The following is a 20,052-nucleotide window of genomic DNA, read 5'->3' as shown; positions in this document are numbered from 1 at the left end:
CACCTGTAGTCTACGTTGTTACGGGGGGCAAATGGGCAGGAGCCAGACTAGAGGAAACATCCACTTCAGATGACTGCAGTGTTAGCTGCCTGGACCCAAGAATCAGGTTATTGTTGGTTCTGGCCATCCAACACACCAGTCATCTGATGCTGGGGCTGTGCCACTACATGGTCCCCTCGCCATCTTGTGCTACCAGCCCAGTTGTTGTTGGTTTACCCTGTACAGACTAACTCAGCTACCCCCTGAAGCACAGGAAATGTGTCTCCACACTTGGAGAGAAGGAAGCGAGGAGGTTTACCTTTGAACATGCAGGCTGGCTCCCTGGAGTGGCTAGACACCCAATATTCCTTACACTTGAGATCAAAACCACCTCATCTTAAAAAAAAAAAAAATTGCCTTGAGCTCAGGCAGAAAATTCACGTGTTGAGTTACAGGGCCAGGAGGCAGCTCAGCTCCTATCTGTGACTGTGGCAGTGTGCTTGATCAGCTGCTGCTTTTCAGTCCATAAAGGCTCACACTAAAGGCCCTTGCTGGTTGTAGCTGCTAAGGTCTGTTTTGTAATAACAGTGGGTCAGATCACGGATCAGCTGTAACTACCAGCCTCAGCCCGAAGGCTGCTGCCAGATGCTAAGTAAGTAATTTTGCCCTTGTGGAACTTGCAGCAGGTCCCAGTTAGATGCGTTCTCCTATCGCAACCTCTTTACAGTCAGCTTCTTAGAGACAATCACTGTTCCACCCCCTGTGTTTTTTTAAATAACAAACATAGCAACAAGTACAAAAGGGCTGTTTTATACAAAAGTCACTACACTGTGAATGGGCATCATCTCTGCCACCACCCTTTCTAATCCCAGGAAGGTAAGCAGAGAGCACAGGTCCAGTGTTATCCAGTCTGGAGCAGGACATGCAGCTGCCAGAAGTCTTGTACCATGGCATCTCTCAACCCTGCACTAGCGCCGCTGTCCCTCTTGGAGCAACTCACTTGTTGGGTCCAATAGCCTCGAGGCTCTCAGATTCCTGGGGCTTTTGCTCTTCTCATACAGCTTGCATGAGATGTGGAATCCTTTGTCCAGTAGTGTGGAGAAAGCACCAGCTCCCCCTTGCTGCCTGGGATGCCATGGGGAGTGGCTAGGATAGGGCTTCATGCAGGTTTCTTTGTTCTTGTCACATTACTGCCTCTGATCTAGTGTTCAAAGGAAATTCAAACCTGCCCATTGGCAGCACAAAGAAAATCTGTTGTGCAATAAAGACAGCACCTAACAGTGACACTGGGCCCAAGTTCTTGCAGCCTGCTCCAGTGGTGCTGTAACAAAAGGCACCAGGCAGGAGAGTGGTAGGGCACAGATGGGGTGTTCTTCACTTGAGGAAAAACACGCAGCTCTAGGGAGGGCTTGACTGACATTGATGTAAAGTAATTCAGTTGACTGGAGCTACAACAGTGTAGGACTAAGGGACAGCAGCAGCCCAGAGTCTGCCCCAGAGAAGGGGTGTTTAAAAGCTCAAGTATCTCCTTTTACTTTCACCACCCTTTGCTTGGCTCCAGAACATGCCCTAGGGCAGTGTAGTTAATGTCCAGAGAGTGGGAGGGGCACTGGTGGGGAGCAAGCCAACACCTGGCAGCAGCTGGGAGCCTCCAGAGAGAAGGAACAAAGGGAAGGCTGCAGCAGGGATAGTTCCACCACATGGCTGCGTCCTGCCGGAGCGTCTCCTCCATTACGAGTGGCTGGGGAAGAACAGGTCATAGCAGCAGTTTTATTCTTTCCTCTTCCCATGCAGAAGTCAGCTTCCACTAGGCAGTGCCCTGTACAATCAAGATGGCTTTAGGGAGCACCCAGCGGTTCTAGGTTTTCTTTCCACATGCTCAGCACTGGGGTGGAGAAGGAGAAGGTGTCAATTTGCATAGGATCAAGGCTGTGGGGAATATTTTAAAAAAGCAGCTGCCAAAAACCAAGATGGGTCAGCACTAAGCCTCAGGAGCAGGCAATGGAGCTTGAAGAGCAGGATGGGTATGGGCACCTTGCAGGAGGCTGCTAGGGAGACTGATTTATTCACTACCTTCCCTGCAACACTACGCCACAATACTGGTTCCAAGAGCCATCTGCACAGACAGCAAACAGCATGAAATCAGAGGCTCAAGAAGCCCAAGTTCATTCTCTCCTCTTCACTGTGCTCAGCCACGTTTTTCCGTTTGACTTGCCTTCTCTCCGCCCTGCCAATAGCAGCCCTGGGCCAGACAGACTGTAACTGTGATTTCAAGTAGGGAGGCAGGGGTGGGCCCTTGTTCACAGCACTCCCCAGAGACAGCACTGAGGTAGTTTTGAGCGGTGCTCCAAAGCTGCCATCGACAGAGGAAGTAGGACTGGCACTGTGGACAGAGGAGTAGCCGGAGCTGGCTTCTAGTGGGGGTTCTTTCTGGCCAGGAGCAGCGAGCCACTGTTTATCTGCATCTGACTGCAGAGATGCAACCCGTGCTGGTCTATCTTGGCCCGGCTGTTCTGAAGCAAGGCTGTCTTCATCACTGGAATCCTGACAGCAGTGCTCAGCTGGATCCAGGTAGACCACAGTTACGTCCAGGACTCCACTGGCAGCGGTCACTAGAAGAGGACACAGAAGAGTGATTTGCATCTACCTGAGCAGCAGAGGAGTCAGAGGCAGGAACTCCAGTTCTAAATCCTGGGTGATTAACTCCCTCTGGGGCTTCAGAGAAAGTCACATGCTCTGACTCTCCCTTGTGCAAAGTGGGGACTTCTCATCCACAGGTATGTTATGTTCTAACTGTTGCACGCAGTGGGGACATGGTATAAAAAGCTTGCAGTCACAGCACTAAAACAGGAGAGTCTCTAGTTCTGACCAGTGTTCCCTCTATTTTCCTATCCATGTGTGGAATAAATTTTATTATGTGCTTGTGTGGATGTGCATCACCTGCTGGCGCTCTACTAAGCTGCTGGGCAGCATTTGATCTTTCCTGGGTGGCTGGGCTCCACTGCATGGCTGGCTACAGCCAGATTCCTTAGAGCGCTTTTCCTGGATTAGGGGGGCAGCACAAGCCCTCTACATGCAGTCCTGAGGACTCTCCTTCACTCAGCACGTGGCTCCAAGTGCCCAGTGCTATCTGGAAGCAGCAGCAGCAGCACAGACAATGCTCAGAAATGCTGGCTGCATTTTCTACACTCCAGCGGCTGCTGCCACAGAGCAAGAGCCCTCCAAGTCTTGCAGGGAAACGTTTTGCAGCAAAGCAAGTGGGAAGAGATGTTGGCCTCTCAAACATTTGGCAGTTACAGACTGGGGGGAAGAATCACCCTGTTACACCAGAAAAGGGACCTTCCTTCAGCAACTGTGTCCTCGTGAAAGCGTTTGCACCTGTCCAGCAAGAGGAACCGGACTTTGGGAGGCTGCCGAGAAGAGAGCTTGGTTTCTCTTGAGTGCAATCCAAGAAAAAAGTACACAGCTTACCATCTCCTTCTCTCTCCCCTTCGCTTTCCTGATCTCCTTCATAACCAGAGCAGGTGTCCAAGCTCCAGTCCAGGAAGTTGTCCAGAAGGCTCTCCTCCTGCGTAGATAGCTCAGCTGTGGGTGTAGTCACGAAGCTGCCCCTGTCTTCCTGAATGCTGTCTTCCCTCCTCCTGTTGCAGGGAAACTCAGAGGTTACTCACTCAGCGCACACATGGAAGAAGTCATCCCGAATCAGGGAACAGGCCAGTCTTCACGCGTTTGGCACTCTCAACTCTTCCAGCAAATGCTAAAGATACAACTGGTCATTTGGTTTGGCCACAGTGAAACTCGCTGACATGAAACCCAAACTTTCCCTTCCAGCCACCCAGAGGAAGAGGCCAAGCAGAGTAAAGGTGATGAAGTGAAGGACTGAATGGCAGCTCAGAAGAAGGGAAGTGGCTGCAAACACAGGAGAGCCCACATGTAGAACAGAGCTTAGTTTGACTTGCCTTTTAGTTCTCTTTCCAGAGGGAGAACTAAGGAAAGTCTGAATTTCCTCGGGACTTGTGTGTAAGGGACTTGGCTCTGGGTCCTCCTGTTTCACACCTAACAATGAACACAGCTGGCTGTGACTCATCACCTAGAAAACAAGAGAGCCTAGTCAGACACCAGCAGCCCTCCCAGCACCAAACGCCCAAAGCTTCTCTAGGATCAGTAGGTCTCCTTGGCATGGATAGTCCAGCTCGCTCCCAAGTGCGAGTAATGCCAACACCACTGCATTTTTCACCTTCCCTGGGGGACTGAATTGCACTTGTTACTTTTCAGGGCATTGGATCTCTACTACACTGGTTGCTCTGCTTAAGAATGGAGAACAGAACAATAAAGCTACTCCTCACCTTCTCCCTGCCAATTTCTTCATAGCGCTCATCTTCAAATCGTTGTCTCACAGCCGTCAACACCACCTGCCTATAATCCTTTGGGACATCATCATGGAAACTGGGAAGACAGAAAATCACAGCACAGGCCTTACAAGGCACGTCAGGAAACAAAGTTGATAGAAAGAACCCTCTGACCTAATCCCTCCCTTCACGGCTCCGGAGAACGTTTCCTCTCAGTTCTGAGGTAACAGGCCAACAGCAGTTCATCAGGGAGGCGGAGTAACAGGACTAGCTCAGCTTCCGAGACATCCCCTCCCCCTTCTTCTCCTTGCCACTTTGTCATGTTTTCAGCAGGGCGCGGGATCTGGGCACTGAGATACTGTCAGACACAGAGGAGCTTCCAGCCCTGCTGGGGATCTTCCTGTAGTTTGCCAATAAGCAAATCCCAGCCTTGTGACTCAGGACACTGGGCAGGCTGAGGATAGTAGTAATGAGATGCACACTCCCTAGAGCCACTGTTCAGAGCTATGTACTAGCTCTCCAACCTCTCCCGTGTCGGGGGGAGTGAGGTGTACTCTCACCAATGCTACTGCCTCAGTTCTGAGACACTAATGAAATAGCAAAGCGTCATTATCAAGACTTTGCTGCTGGTCTGTAACACTCCCTGCACTGAGCGCTACTCAGCAAGGTTCTGAAGGTTATACCATTTTTGGTATAGGCTCAGCACACCGGGTATCAGGTCTTCAAGAGAGAATCCAGTGCATTCGGACAGCTGGCTGGTCCAAGGATGTGCTGGAGAAGGGAATACACACATTAGCACCTAGAGCTCTGTACTGCAGAAATCAGGCAGATCCTGCCTGCAGATAATCCATTTAAAACTCAGAATCAATTGTGGGGCTCCAACAGCTGCAGGTGGCAGAACCGGAGAGATTCCGAGCAGTGTAATCCAGTCCATAGAATTACTAAAGAAAATTCTTCAGGCATTTCTTCAACCCACATCTCATAGCAAGGCTTGAGCTTGACACAGCAATTACTGGGGAAAAGGGCCAAACCCACCCCATCCTTCTCAACTGTCTTATCTCTAACGTGACTGGAGGCAGACTGGCACAAACTGCTATCTAGAGGAACAGCAGGATGAACATGCTACCCTGTGGAACCTGCAGGCCCAGTTATGCCTGTTCCTTACCTTGCCGGTGCAGTATCTTAGCCAGTAGCAGTGCTGCAGCAGCCAGATGGGCAGGGGAATATACGCAGAGACCGGTGTTCAATAGCGAGAGCTCGCAGATAAAGCTGTACAGGTGAAGAGTTCTTCTCTCCAAGGGCACTATGTTCAGCAGCACTTCTTTGTAATCCACAATAGTAGGTATCTAATGCATAAAGGAGAACAATGACAAAATTCCACAACGCACTGCACTTAGAATGCAATTGTTCCCATGTGACCCCTTTCCACGGAGGCTCCTTATAAAAGATGGCTTTTTACTACCCCAGTGGTATCAAGATGTTTCCCAGATGCTATTGCAGGCATACATAAGATCTCTGGACTTGGTTCCAAGGGGGTTACACCTGACTTCCCTACAGTGCAATCGCATCACGTGCTTGCAGGTACAGAATTATTTACAACGATCCTCAGACATGCTTACTCAAAGAGCCCGGTCACCTGTCGCAGCAGGGAAGGGTGCTGACTGAAGAAGCCAGGAACACCCAAAACAACATGCAGTCTACAGAGAAGCAGAAGGAGGCTCCACATCTCCCCAGACTCTCCATGACTTAGCATCCCACCCCCACCCTCCTGCTTTTCCAAACTTACCCTTATCTTGCCTTCCAGGGCAGAGATGATCTCCCCCATCATCCGGACTAGATCTTCATATTTGTATGTGTTGTCCGTTAGCCACACAGCTTCCCGTATTGTCAAGATCTCTTTGCTAATGAAACTGCAATATTAGAAGAGCGTTAGCATTGGGGCCAAGGCAGAGCCACACATGCTGAGCTCAGGTTGCATGCAAACAGCCACAGCTATCCTTTGCAATGGAGAACATACAATGGCCAGACTGGCTCAAGATCACGGTCCACCTAGCTCAGTGTCTGCCCACAGTGGCCAGTGCCAGGTGTCCCAGAGACACCTGCACAAGCAAGACAGGGAAGTTAGTGCAGGTTAGGAGAACGTCAAGTGTTTCCAGAAGAAAATGCCCTGTCAATGCCACCTTTCACTTCATCCGGCTTCTTTAGCATAGCACTGATTAGAAGGCCAAATCCTAGAGCCATTTTCACAGGTATAATTTCCATGGAAAGGCTGCAGAACCAGACCTATTCCTTGTGCCTGGAATTCAGTCTCCTGTTTGGCAGCATCTCTTTTTAAACCCTGGAGCCTTGGAAACAGCAGAAGTACTGGAATCAATCCCACACAACACAGTAGGCCAGGAACACGATGCTTCTTCTCTGCCACAAAGTCTTGTTTTCCAAACAGCTTGAATACACACGTAGGTGCACACCTGCTTTTCTGAGTGGCTTATGGCAAAGGGGCTGATCCCAAGGATAGTGCTGACCTGTTCCTAGTAGGATTTCTCATGCTAAGCTACTTTAAGACGATAGTTCTTTAAAGGGGCTGTCATGTGCCATATGTAAATAAGTGCCTGGGTGGCAGCAGCATCATTATGTTACATTTGGAAACATTAAGAAGCTTTACACTGAAGCGAGCAGTTGTCCTGTAAAGGGACAAAGAAGGCTAGTTTTAGCTGTTACTAGTGCAGTAGAGAAAGCAGAATGTGATAGCTACAGGCTAGGTTTGCATCACCATTGATGCATCAAATACTAACCGTGTACAAATGACCATGCATGCGATTCCCAAAAGCTGGAGCCTGGCCCGGGATACAGGTCTCAACTTCAGGTACCGATCAACACACCCCACTGTCATATGAAGACAGAGACTGGAGAAATCCTTCATGGTGGCCACTTCTACCAGCCAGTCGATCAGGATGTACCTAGATAGGAGATAGTCACAGTAGCCATCCAGAGGTGCTACACAACAGCTGTGACATCAGAGATTCTCTGCACGTAAGACTTTTATCCTTTCAAAAGTTATTAGCCAACAAAATATTGAACATCAAAACAGGACTTCAGTAAAGTGTCCTGTTGCATCTAGTTAAAAGGGCAGACACTTGACTCAAACTGTGGGGCTGATGGACCATGGTAGGTATTTAGGCAAACTGGCAAATTAATGCAAACTGCAGGTAAGAGATGCCTTAAAATATGAACGTATCAAAGTAAGAATCCATTCCATGCTGGTTCTAACCAGGAGCACAGTGTAATTAGCAACATTCACAAAGTACAAACTTCGCCATTGCACTTCACTGCTTGCATCTCAGAACTAATGGAGAAGTCCGCAAAGAGCGTAATGATCTGGCAGGTTGCATCTCTTCCCAGACAGAACTAAAACTAGCCCAAGGAAACAGCAGCAGCCTTTCCTGCCATGTCATCCACATTTCTGTATCAGAGACCTGACTGCTCAGCTTGTCTTTACCTCATTGTTTCGTTCATTCCCTTCTGCACAGTGAAGATGCTTTGCTTTCTGACTGGGAGGGAGGCCTGGAAGAGCTGAGACACCAACTCATTGGAGGCTTTTGCTTCTAATCCTAGCTGGTTTCCATTCCCACAGACTTTGGCTAAAGATACCTACAGCAGGCAGACAAGAGGGGAAATGTAAATAGCAAGTGAGCTATTTCCCATTTGGACAGAGAAACAACCTGAACTGAAAGTGAGAGAGAACCCATGACATTTTCCCATTCTAAATACAGTGAAGCCTAGCTTATGGGGCCCACTCCAGAGACACTGAGAACAAACAGGTGTTACGTTGCACACAACACGTGTGCTGGATTTTGGGACAGGCTCTTCAGACTAAAGATGAGCCCTTGCTCAAGTTTTTGTGCAAGTGCAGTTATTTTCTGAAGGTTACTTTGCAGAGTACATTTAAGTATTTTCTGAGAGGCGCTTTAGCTTCCATTCTTAATGGCCAGCCACTTGATCCACGTTTAAGTGCTCGTGCCTTTCTATGCCAGCATGGAGAGGGCATGCAAAAAACCAACATCTTAGTGTCATTAGTCAAAGTCTTACCTGGGCTTCCCAGCAACCCTTTGCTGCATAGTCCCTTAGTTTCCTGAGGCTCTGAAGATATCTACCAGGATCGGACATCTAGAGAAAAGGAATATAAACAGCATTAAGGCTTTGCCCCTTTTGTCTAGGGCAGAGACCCATTTGGTACAGTATCTGTGAAGGTTGGAGTACACCTCCTAGCCAAAGGGATCACTTCTGCTCTTCTGTCCTTTGTAGGAAAAGCCTCACACCATCAGCCTCTTTCTGTGAAGGATAATCCTGGGCTTAAGGAATTGAACAGGGACTAAAGAGATCAGAGTTCAAGTCTCAGTTGGACCACAGACTTCCAGCGTGATGTGGACAAGTCACTGAATCTCTGCATTTATCTTCCCAGTCTGTAAAAAGCAGATACTACTGCCTCTCGCCATTAATCCACCTGGGCTGTTTAGACAGCTGGTGTCTCAGACATACACAGTACTCTTCACAGAGCTCTACTCCTGGTGCCACTGTATTAGAGGTGAAAAGATTGTTTTCAGAGTCAAATGTACTCACAGCAGCTCTTCTGTTGCTTTCCCAGAGGAGGTAGGAGCTGTTTAAGCAACCCTGCTTTGAAGACTCTTCAAACATTTCAAGGGCTTCTTTCCTTTTTTCTTCATCCTGAAAAATAAATAATGTTTAACCTTTTTATGGTACATTCCCAGTCAGAAGGGCACATGAGCCCCCAAGAGGTATAGAAAGTCTTCAGATTAAAAGCTACAGTCCAGAATCTTTTATCATCGGGAGCCTCCTCCAAAATATTCAAGATGGTTTCCGGGACCACTGCAGGCACCGTCTTTTGCAGCTTTCCGCAGGTAATCAAAAGCAATTTAGGACTCCGAGCAGCCAGTATGCCTCTTCCTTTGGAACGCAGCGTGACATCTCAAAAGGACACTATCAGATGTCCCATACTGTAAGCCCAACAAGCAGGCCTAGTAGTTACATCTACTTTCAGCTGATGTCAACAGAGCTGCACAAGTTTAATGCAGCAGAAAACATGGCCCGGGATTTGACCCACACCGAAACTTAACTTAGATTTCAAATCACTTTCCCTTTAAATAGTAAAGGGCCTGCACAGACTTTTCGGGCCCTTCTGCCACTATAAAGGAAAAAGTAAAAATCTTTCACACCGGGGGGAACCAAGGACACTTGATACAATCTCAGATGAAGGTAATAACATAACACATTGAGCATTTGAAAAGTCAGAGGACGTTTGTATTGTAAAATTGAAACTCCCAAATTCCCAAACCCAACAGCAGGAACATTACCCACCTCAAAGAGACTTAAAACCTTAGCCAAGCAGTGCAGAATAGATCCTTTCTGGGCCTAAAAGAGAGTTTTAGAAGTATACATTATTAAAGAGAACCAAAAAGTGAGAGACTTCTCCAAAACAGTCCCAAGGCTAGAGCTGTGTCTGCTCTTGGCCTTTCATGAACTGACATTCTCTGCTCCCACCTTCACTGTTCCATCAATTTTGAGATGGAAATTAACCCGCAAGGGCAATCATGGCACAATCCTTGGACAGCTACCAAGCAGTGCCTCTCTTGCACACTGATTTTGCTCTGGATTAACTTTCATTTTCAGCAGTGGGAAAAGTGGCATGAGAGCAAGATATTCTTGAGAAAAATGCAGATGTAATTCTGATGTGCTGTCCTGCCCTACTGCCACAGACAGAAAGAGCACCACTTACTTTCTGCAACTGACACTCTGCTTTGAGGCTCTCGTAGACCACAGCTTTACAACAGCTTCCACTCACAGACCACGGGGGACGAATAAAGAGCCAGATAAACGGGGCTGCGCAGACATTCAGACGTTCTGTCAGGCTGAAGAAATGAGATGCCTTTAACCCATTCACTTCTGCGCGACCCTCATCGGAGATGGACACTGAATAAGTGAAACAGATGCTTTACAGAGGGAACAGAAACGAATCCAGAAGATCTGCCTGGAATGTAATAGAGCTACAGCACAACAGTCAGCAGGATGGTTTCATGCAAATGGTAACAGGTGGCAGAAGGATGGAACAGGGCTTCCCCTTCATTCATTGGTATAGAAGGTCACGCCAATTTTCTTCCACAATTTGATCTGAGGAAGTGGGTCTGGCCCATGAAAGCTCATCATCTAATAAACCATCTTGTTAGTCTTTAAAGTGCTGCATAGTCCTGCCTTTTGTTTCAGCTGGACCAGACTAACACGGCTACATCTCTCTTACTATTCATTCATTGTGATACTTTTGATAGGCAAAATGACATGACCAAAAGTCATTAGCAGAATTGTGTCATAGTCAGCCCACAGTGCTGTGTAGCTCTCAGCCTAGGGTGTTTTCAGAAGGGTCAGCGATAGTGGCATTCCAGCCTCAGCATTTCAGTGGCCAGGGAAATGCTTGCAGTGCTGTTGGCAGCTCTCACAGAGCAAGCACAATGGTACAGAAGACCTGGCCACATATTCAGAAGTGGGGGAGGAGGGGAGATGTAATCTGTCTGTCTTACATGTGCACAAAATAATCCAAACACCCAAAGTACTAGGTATAAAGATTTGACTCGCAGCCAATAAAAAGAATCCAAGCTTTCTGATTTGTCTTTACTATACAACTTTTGTTCTTTTAAACAGAAGTAGATCATTCATGGCTTTTCCCTCTGCCATTGCTAGGACTTGCTTTCACACTTACAGCCTTCGTTGTACAGGTATGCTACGCTCAGCTTCACCGCAGCTTCAAAGTTACCCCTTTCAGCGGCCCTAAGCAAGAGTACAAAAAGGTTACTCAGATTTAGTCTGGGGGCATCTGAATCGTGAAGATTTCAGTGTAGCAAGAGACCTTCCTATTTCTACTAGGTGGCCACAGCTCCAGAACGCATTGGAAAAATTCAGAACTTGCACCTCTGACACACAGGACGGTTACACAGTCACTAGACAGATTCAGCTCTTATGATCTGCCTTTGTCCATACATACTTTTTTCAAATAGTGTCTTCACTTTTTCAAAATACAATTTTTGCTTGCAACTTTAGATTTTTTAAAGTTAAACTATGGAATGAGTCTAAGTATTAGTCTTAAAGCTTTTAAAACACAATTTTGCAGTCTTTTGGTCCAGGTTTCTGGCCTACAAGTTTATAGGGAAACAATTATCAGGGAAAAGTAGCAATACTTTCAGCTGATGCACTACATTCCATCAGAGGACTGCAGAGCACTTTGTAGATAGATTCCATTTACACTGCAGATACAACTATGGCCCCTGTTCCAGTTAACAAGACAATTTCAACATGAAGCGTAGACAAGAAACTAAGTGCTTGTAATCACATTAACGGGGATATTTTCAAAGGCAGAAAAGGAAGTTAGGTGTCCAGTTGTCTTTGAATGTCAGTGGGAACTGGCTACCTAATTTTTCTCTGCACCTTTGAAAACCCCTAATGCATAGACCAGGGCTACTCAACTTTGGAAGCCCCAGGGGCCACGATGATACTCACAGCACATGCTGAGGGCCACAACGTAAGTGTGGTTGCATGTACATGCAAATCTATGCAAATAGCTTCTTTCACACTGATGGGCATGAATACAAAGCACTTCTCACAATGCCCCAGCACTCCTGACACCACCTCTTTGAGGGCTAGAAACACCGACACCTTGTACCCATCTGTTCCAGCCAGCCCACCCGCTTACATCTTTCAGTGCTCACCCCACCTGGAAGACGTGTTCCCAGTGGAGGCCACGTTCAAAGGATCCTACCCATGGGCCATGTTCAAAGGATCCTACCCATGGGCTGCATGTTGAACCCTGCATAAACCGAACTGCGGGCCTTGTGTTGAGTAGCCCTGGCATAGACCATGCCTTGATTCCTGTTTGTTACCTTTCAAACATCTTCAGATTGTTTGGAGAAGGCCATATTTCTTGAAAACTTGCACATGCCCAAACACTAGCATGATTATCTACAAGGTACTTAAGATGTGAATGCACCTAGGGGAAAAAACAAAAGTACATTACTACAATGCACAGGGTTCTACTGAAAATTATTATTTTGGTCTACTCTTAGGGCCATGTTAACATGGCAAAAGTAGATTTTTGTACAACTATAGTTCTACCTAAGAAAATAAGAATGGTCATACTGGGTCACACCAAAGGTCCACCTATCCCAGAATTTTCTGAAAGTGGCCAACGCCAGGTGCCCCAGAGAGAACAAACAGAACAGGCAATCATCAAGTGATCCATCACCTGTTGCCCATTGAGCTTCTGACAAACAGAAGTTAGGGACCCTAGTCCTGCCCACCCTGGGTGTAGGCATTGATGGACTTCTCCATGAATTTATCTAGCTCTTTTTTTGAACCCGGTTAAAGACCTGACCTTCACAACATCCTCTGGCAACGAGCTCCACGGGTTGACTGTGCTTTATTTACATTAAGATTCAGACAGAGAAAAAAGTCAATTTTGGAAAATGAGATATGCATGCTTAACTGAACCAGACTTTTTGGTCAGAATGATTTGGCAAGATAGCTCCCTCCTGAAAACGTTAATTAGATTTACTCTGCCTTGAGGATGCAGCCTTCCCCATGTCCAGTCCTGCCACTGGGAGCCAGAGCTTCACACTGGCAGAGGTAAGCCCCATCCCATTACGGCATGAAGTGGCTTAGCAGACTCACAGCTCGAATGGAGAGGATATCCTCAGCAGGAAGACCTTTCAGAACATGAAACAGAACATCTTCAGGGAGACTCAGCAATGTCAGAACTCGAGGCCGTTTTCTTATCCTTCGCTTTGAAGGGAAAGAAAAGCATCTGGAACATCTACAGTGGATTACTAGAGAAACAAAACACCCAAGCATCTCAGTTAATGAAAGAGCACAATCAAGCAGAAATTTCAGGACAAAAGACAGCAGCTGTAATGAGTACTAGTCCCCATTAATATGAAACTGACTGGTGTTACTGAGATTGCTCTACTGCACCACAAGCTATGTTTTCTTCAGTGAAATGGAAAAATCCATTGCACAGTCACATATAGAAGGGGATCACTAACTCAAGTAAACAGGGCCAGAAGAGATCCCTTGGGCCATTCAGACCAGCATTCTCCACTGTGAAAACTTCCTTTACATGCAATTCCCATTCATGCAGTATTTAATATGTGGAAGTATCATCAGTGGTGTGACCAGTTGCCTTAATTTTTTTTTCCTGTCAATATGTTCCTCATGTCTAACCTATGCCTCTCATGGACGGGATGTAAAATCCCATTTACAATGTTCAGTGGTTACATTATGCTTAACTGATTAGCTGGCCTGCTGCGTTGTGCCTGGCCCGAGCAGCCTCCATTCCCCGCCCCCCAGCCTGCTGCACCACAGTTAACAGGTTACTGGTAAGCATCACCCAGGTCACCCTGATTCCACAGCCACCTGTCACTGCTCCTTGAACTACCATCTTCAGAGATTCACACCCTTCCTCCATTGGTTCCGTGATATTTAGATAAGTGACTGAAGTTCACCCCACACCTGCTAGCCCAAGGAGTAAACTAGAGGCAGAGACCAAAGCTAAGGATAGAGATGAAGGGCTCACTAGAGTGTTTAGGACAATACTCTGGTGAGAAGCCCAGTCCTGCTCCCATTTGCTGGGAAGTGCCAGGTTTTGGATTTCTGGAGAAATGCTGACTCTGGATTCTGCTCAGGAGCTCTGTTTTTTGCATCAGTCTGAACAGGAGGTGCCAGAAATGTGACCTGCTAGAAGGGAAAGGGATCTCTCACCCCTTAACCCCTGACATTACATGAAAGATCTTTTATCACACAACTTTCTTTTTCTTTTCCTCCCTAGCAAACACCTCCAGCACCTGCCCTGGCTCTACTCAGAGCTTTGCCAAGCAGCAGCGGAGTTAAAACGACATGAATCTTATCAATTTCACTGATGCCCACTCTGAAGAGCAGCAGGGACCAGAGACTTGCCAGTTTCATTCTGCTGCTGCTCAGAGCAGCAGCCAAAGCAAATGATGGAGCAGTCTGTTTTAGGGATGTCAAATATCTGTTAATTGAATAGCTGATTAACCTCAGGAATTCTTATTGGTTAGTCAACTAGTCTATAGTCCCCAGGGGTGGGGCCGGCAGCCAGTACGCTGCGGCCTCACTCCCGAGGAACCTCCTGCTACTCTGCGCTGCTGCGCAGGGTGCCAGACAGGAGTTGGTCTGCTACGGGAGCCAGTTTAAAAACTAGCTCTCCTCGCGGACCAGCTGCCTGTTGGCCTGTGCTGCTGCCTCTGTTACAGAGGCAGCAGTGCAGTATGGCAGCAACCCCTGTCCAGGGTGGTGTTTGAGCTCATGGACCCAGCTCAAGCCAGAACTGAGCCAGGCTGCCAGCTCATCTGGCTCCCTAATACTCCTAACAAACCTAGGGTCTGCTAACTTGAGTTCTACTAACCCTGGGCTTACATTGCAATGTATTAGGAGCTGATTTTACTGGCTGGGGGAGGAGGGAAAGAATGCGTGTAGTCTATAGCATTAACTTATAAACTTTTGCTTATCGGTTAATTGACTATACTATTACATCCCTAGTCTGTTAACTCAGCTCTGGGTCACATTTGGAAAATTATCTTTGCCACCCTAAAAGCTAGAAACACATATAACCTCTCACTTTTCTGCAAATTGATGGAGGAGGGCTGTTCTTCTTAACATGAACATTTCCTGCTTGGCAATATCAGGCGTATTTTTCAAACCCAATTTGTAGGTCTTTTTCAATGATAATTTACCTGGGAACTCTAATTAGCTCAGTTTTCTTCTAAACGAATCGTGAAAAATACGGGTCCCACTAGGGACCTCAGTGATATTCCACATGCCGGACTTAATGATTTCATTATCTCTTGTTCTATCAATTTCCAACTGATGGTATTAAATATGTTTTCAAATAAGTGTAACTTTACAGAATAATAAAAGTTAGAGAGGTAATATAACAAGTGTACTAAACCATAATAAAGCATACATGGATTAAAGCAATAAAATAAGCCAAGCAGCTGCAAGGACTTGATTATTTATAATCAGGGCTCGCCAAGCGGCAGCAAGCACCGCTTGCCAGCCGCGCAGTTCTGCACCCTGTGCATGCGCAGATTGCTCCGCACCGGCTCTTCCCGTCGCCATGGGCGAGTAGATTACACTATTTGTCGAGCCCTGTTTGTAATTAAACATATTAACACTAGCTAAGTTAATAGAACAACGTGATGCACTTCATGGCAATGGCCCCAAAACATTCTTTTCATGGAAGTGTCTCTCCATCTTTCATCCAACTGTGTAGATGGAGAAATGTAAGAACCAAAATAATATTCAAAAGCGTGTCTTTGAAATGTATTATCACATCTTTTCTGATGTGCTCTACTATTTTTGCTTTTACCCTTCCTTTCTAATAAGCCAGTATATGGAAAACCAATGAGCTAGTGCTGTTCTAGCTTATATCCTAGTTTAGATACCACTGTGTTGCATCAGTCTGGAAAGGAGAGAGAACATGGTGAAGCTGCAGGAATGGTCACCAGAAGTACCCCTCTATCTAGCAAGGGCTAGCAACATTTCTCCAGGTAGAGAGACACTCCGTAAGACTGAGTAATACAGTACCCTAGACCTGGGTATTTCCTAATGCAAATGAATAGGTATCTGCCTAGGGGGGGAAAAGCAACGGGCCACCTAAAATATCCAAACTGAGTAAAATGCAGGACAATGTAGCACTTTAAAGACTAACAAGATGGTTTATTAGATGATGAGCTTTTGTGGGCCAGACCCACTTCCTCAGATCAGATTTTTGATCTGAGGAAATGGGTCTGGCCCACGAAAGCTCATCATCTAATAAACCATCTTGTTAGTCTTTACAGTGCTACATAGTCCTGCATTTTGCTTCAGCTACCCCAGACTAACAAACTGAGTATGTATCCTATTAATACTTTGGAGTTTCCAGGATAACTATTCTAACTAAACATCCATTCTCCTCCTGGTAATAAAAGGCTATATTAATGTAATTTAAAGGGCAATTCTGATATGCACAAATCACTAAATTATTCTCATAGGTATCTTCCCCCCTCCCCCCAATTTCAGCAAGAGAACTACTGCAATGTAAGAAGGAATTCATCTCTAGACTGGCATGCCAATTAAGCCTGTATTCAGAACTGAAACTGACCCACAGTCCAGGAAATTGAATCAAGCAAGACTAGATGGTGGACAATATAGCTCTAGTAGCCCAGAAGTTATATTACAGTGAGTTAACTTTAAAATGGCCTCATACACTATTAACATATCTACATTGTGTATACAAGCTGCATTTCTAATATTTTAAATTCAGGTACTGACTAAACAACAAAAGCATTCCAAAATACATTTAGCAAGCAAAGATAGTGTATTTAAGAAGCAGATCTTCTAGTGTTATGTACCCCATAGCAAGAATCAGAAAACATTCAACTTGGGTGAAGTATTCTAATATTTCTGTCCAATTAATGCAGAAAGTGTAATAAAAAACCCTTTCCTCTTAAAATAAATCTGCCTGCAACAAAATCTACTTGGTAAACCCATTTATAGTTTTTGGCAAAAAAGTAATTCATTAGATGATCTGCAAGCAGTTCACTATGCTCAGATGATAAAAAAGCAAGTTTTGTCTGCTCTGGACATAGGAATCCTTAGCACTTGTGTAAAATTAGGGGAGCTTGCTCCTAGGCTTTTGGTCATACATTCTCCTTTTTCCCTCCATAAGTGTGCCAATTAGCTGCTTCCCTCAGCCAGAGGCAGCCATATTAAATTAGGAATTAATATTGCAGTTTGTATATTATTATATTAAATTTGAATTATCTTTGGACATGAGAGAATGGAGGGTTGCTTAGAGGTCATATTTCAATTGTAGATGTTATCATGGCAAAGATAAAATGAGACATATTGAAAAAAACAGGGAACTGCAATACTTGAGTCTGACTTTCAATCTTGTGACCAGCCTGAAATGTCAAAAATCCCTCTAATTCTGAATTAAACTTTTAAAGTATTTTTATTCAAGTCTCTGCTGTTGATGGGGAATTTTGCAATGTGTATATTTCAGTAATTTACATTTCATTCAAACACCCTGTCTTTTGAAGCAAAATCTCATCTGTTCCCTGCAAATCTTGCAGCCACACCTTCATTTCATAAATTATAAAGTAAGGTTATCTTGTGAAACTCTCTGGGTTGATGAGAAACCCAAAGTGACCAAGATAAGACTAGCAGCTCTTTTCTCAAGTCCTGGGTGCCCATGCAGGAACCATGAGTGAGTCCCCTCCCCCTGCAGGCAGCGTCCTGTCCCACTATAGGCTCGGTTGATTTTTAAATCCACCCGCCTAAACCAGTGGGGCTCCCTCTCTTTGGAATTTAAAAATAAAATCTAAAACACACTCTTTTATGAGCACAGGGGAGAAGTAAAAAGGACAATAAGGAGGTGCCAGAGACCATCTGGGGACATGGAGGTGAGGGGGTTAGCCCATCAGATGCTGGGAAGGGTATTTCAGACACTACATAGCCCTCATGTCTCAAATCTGAGAATGCAGGGTCCGAGGCTCAGAGAAACATGCAGCACCCATCCCAAAGACACCCCAGAAAACAGACAGCAGAGCATCCACCCTGCTGGGCTTAACCCCCCCCCCCCAGCCCCACATGAGGCATCTGGAGTTTGCCAGGGCAAGAGCCCCCTAACCACGGGCTGGCAACCCACTCCCTGCTGGAGCCCCCCGCACGGTGACCCCCCCAATCCCTGCAGGACCCCCCCCGCACGGTGACCCCCCCTCCCTGCTGGCCCCCCCCCCGCACGGTGGCCCCCCATCCCTGCAGGAACCCCCCCCCCCCGCACGGTGGCCCCCCCAATCCCTGCAGGACCCCCCCGCAGTGGTCCCCCCATCCCTGCAGGACCCCCCCCCCCGCGCAGTGGTCCCCCCAATCCCTGCAGGACCCCCCCCCCCGCACGGTGGCCCCCCCAATCCCTGCAGGACCCCCCCGCAGTGGCCCCCCCACCCCTGCAGGACCCCCCCCGCACAGTGGCCCCCCAATCCCTGCAGGACCCCCCCCGCACGGTGCCCCCCCAATCCCTGCAGGACCCCCCTGCAGTGGCCCCCCCCAATCCCTGCAGGACCCCCCCGCACGGTGGCCCCCCCAATCCCTGCAGGACCCCCCCCCCCCCCCCCCCCCCCCCGCACGGTGCCCCCCCATCCCTGCAGGACCCCCCCCGCACGGTGCCCCCCCAATCCCTGCAGGACCCCCCCGCGCAGTGGCCCCCCCATCCCTGCAGGACCCCCCCGCAGGGTGGCCCCCAGAGAGCCCAGCCCGCCGGGCGCGGGGACGCTCACCGCCCGCTTTCATGCTGCCGCCGGGCTCGCGCTGCGCGTCCCCAGGGAGCCGAGCCGCGCCCGCCGCCAGCCCGCTCGGAATGAGCCCGGCGCCGGGCACGAGGGGCGGGCCCCAGCTCCACGGCCACGCCCCCGGCCCAGCGCGGGTCGCGGAGAGCGCGAGGACCCGCCCCCTCAGGCTGCGCCACGCCCCGAGCGCGTCGGACTCCGGACTCCGGACTCCACGGGAGGCTCCGCCCACCAGCCGCGCGCACTTTTTTTCAAACTCAATTGGCGCTGTCATTGGCCGGCCTGCGGACAGGGCGGGACCTCGCGCCCGCTCCCCGCCCCGTCATTGGGCGCTCAGGATGCGGATTCGAATTGGGGCAGTTGGCGCGAAGGGCTCGCTGGGAGTGGGCACGTGCTCAGGGACACCGGAACTTCTACCTCGCCGGCCGGCGTGGGGAGGCGGCGCCTAGTGCCAGGCAGGGAGTCTCCCGCCCCTCCCCCCTCAGCCCGCCGGGGTCTCCCGCCCCTCCCCCTCCCGGGGCCTCCCGCCTCAGCCCGCCGGGGTCTCCCGCCCCTCCCCCACTCCCGGGGCCTCCCGCCTCAGCCCGCCGGGGTCTCCCGCCCCTCCCCCACTCCCGGGGCCTCCCGCCTCAGCCCGCCGGGGTCTCCCGCCCTTCCCCCATTCCCGGGGCCTCCCGCCTCAGCCCGCCGGGGTCTCCCGCCCTTCCCCCACTCCCGGGGCCTCCCGCCTCAGCCCGCCGGGGCCTCCCGCCCCTCCCCCTCCCGGGGCCTCCCGCCTCAGCCCGCCGGGGCCTCCCGCCCCTCCCCCTCCCGGGGCCTCCCGCCTCAGCCCGCCGGGGTCTCCCGCCCCTCCCCCCCGGGGCCTCCCGCCTCAGCCCGCCGGGGTCTCCCGCCCTTCCCCCACTCCCGGGGTCTCCCGCGCCCTCCCCCCCCCGGGGCCTCCCGCCTCAGCCCGCCGGGGTCTCCCGCCCCTCCCCCCCCGCCTCAGCCCGCCGGGGTCTCCCGCCCCTCCCCCTCCCGGGGCCTCCCGCCTCAGCCCGCCGGGGTCTCCCGCGCCTCCCCCACTCCCGGGGTCTCCCGCCCCTTCCCCCCCCCCCCGCGTCTCCAGACCCCTGTGGGCCGGGACTCCCGCATTCCCTGTCAGTCTTTCAGGCTAGGAGTCTCAACCCTCCACCCATGCCCCGCATGACCATACGCTCCTGCACCAAGCAGGTCACAGCTGTGCTGGCAGGGATGCAAAGGGTTAACCAGTGCGGGCAGGAGCAGCCCCCAGTTTAACCAGTTAACACTAGCCGGGTGCCCCGAGGATCTGTTCTAGGACCGGT

The 20,052-nt window shown here is 49.2% G+C and overlaps 2 protein-coding genes across 2 annotated transcripts in view; one reads left to right on the top strand and one right to left on the bottom strand.

Moving 5' to 3' along the window:
- VRK3 (VRK serine/threonine kinase 3) overlaps positions 1–16,053 on the top strand; it is a 28,828-nt gene extending 12,775 nt beyond the window's left edge. Inside the window, exon 12 of the mRNA XM_075899034.2 lies at positions 14,209–16,053. Coding sequence (XP_075755149.2) covers positions 14,209–14,299 — 91 coding nt within the window. The 3' untranslated portion in view covers positions 14,300–16,053. The remainder of the gene's footprint in view (positions 1–14,208) is intronic.
- On the bottom strand, positions 768–18,871 carry CCNF (cyclin F). The gene is made up of 17 exons (XM_075899032.2): positions 18,719–18,871; positions 13,056–13,210; positions 12,269–12,375; positions 11,095–11,162; positions 10,120–10,313; positions 9,702–9,755; positions 8,946–9,050; positions 8,415–8,492; positions 7,825–7,976; positions 7,121–7,285; positions 6,115–6,238; positions 5,494–5,674; positions 5,012–5,099; positions 4,326–4,425; positions 3,939–4,069; positions 3,451–3,620; positions 768–2,591 (listed from the first exon to the last, which is right to left on the bottom strand). The coding sequence occupies exons 1-17, from the start codon at positions 18,729–18,731 to the stop codon at positions 2,122–2,124; spliced, it is 2,355 nt and encodes a 784-aa protein (XP_075755147.1). The 5' UTR covers positions 18,732–18,871; the 3' UTR covers positions 768–2,121.
- Between the last annotated feature and the right edge of the window lie 1,181 nt (positions 18,872–20,052).

The sequence above is a fragment of the Pelodiscus sinensis genome, chromosome 15 (assembly GCF_052426305.1).
Source record: "Pelodiscus sinensis isolate ZL-2025 chromosome 15, ASM5242630v1, whole genome shotgun sequence".
Classification (NCBI taxonomy): domain Eukaryota; kingdom Metazoa; phylum Chordata; order Testudines; family Trionychidae; genus Pelodiscus; species Pelodiscus sinensis.
This window is presented reverse-complemented; position numbering and strand designations above follow the sequence as displayed.

Bases quoted from the DNA above. Each gene is read 5' to 3' on its own strand.
- CCNF (XM_075899032.2), bottom strand. The intron at 9,051-9,701 runs GTGGGTAATGTT...TTTATTTTTCAG, and splicing joins AGGTTTTAAGTCTCTTTGAG to GATGAAGAAAAAAGGAAAGA. The intron at 8,493-8,945 runs GTGAGTACATTT...CCTTTTCTCTAG, and splicing joins AAAGCAACAGAAGAGCTGCT to ATGTCCGATCCTGGTAGATA.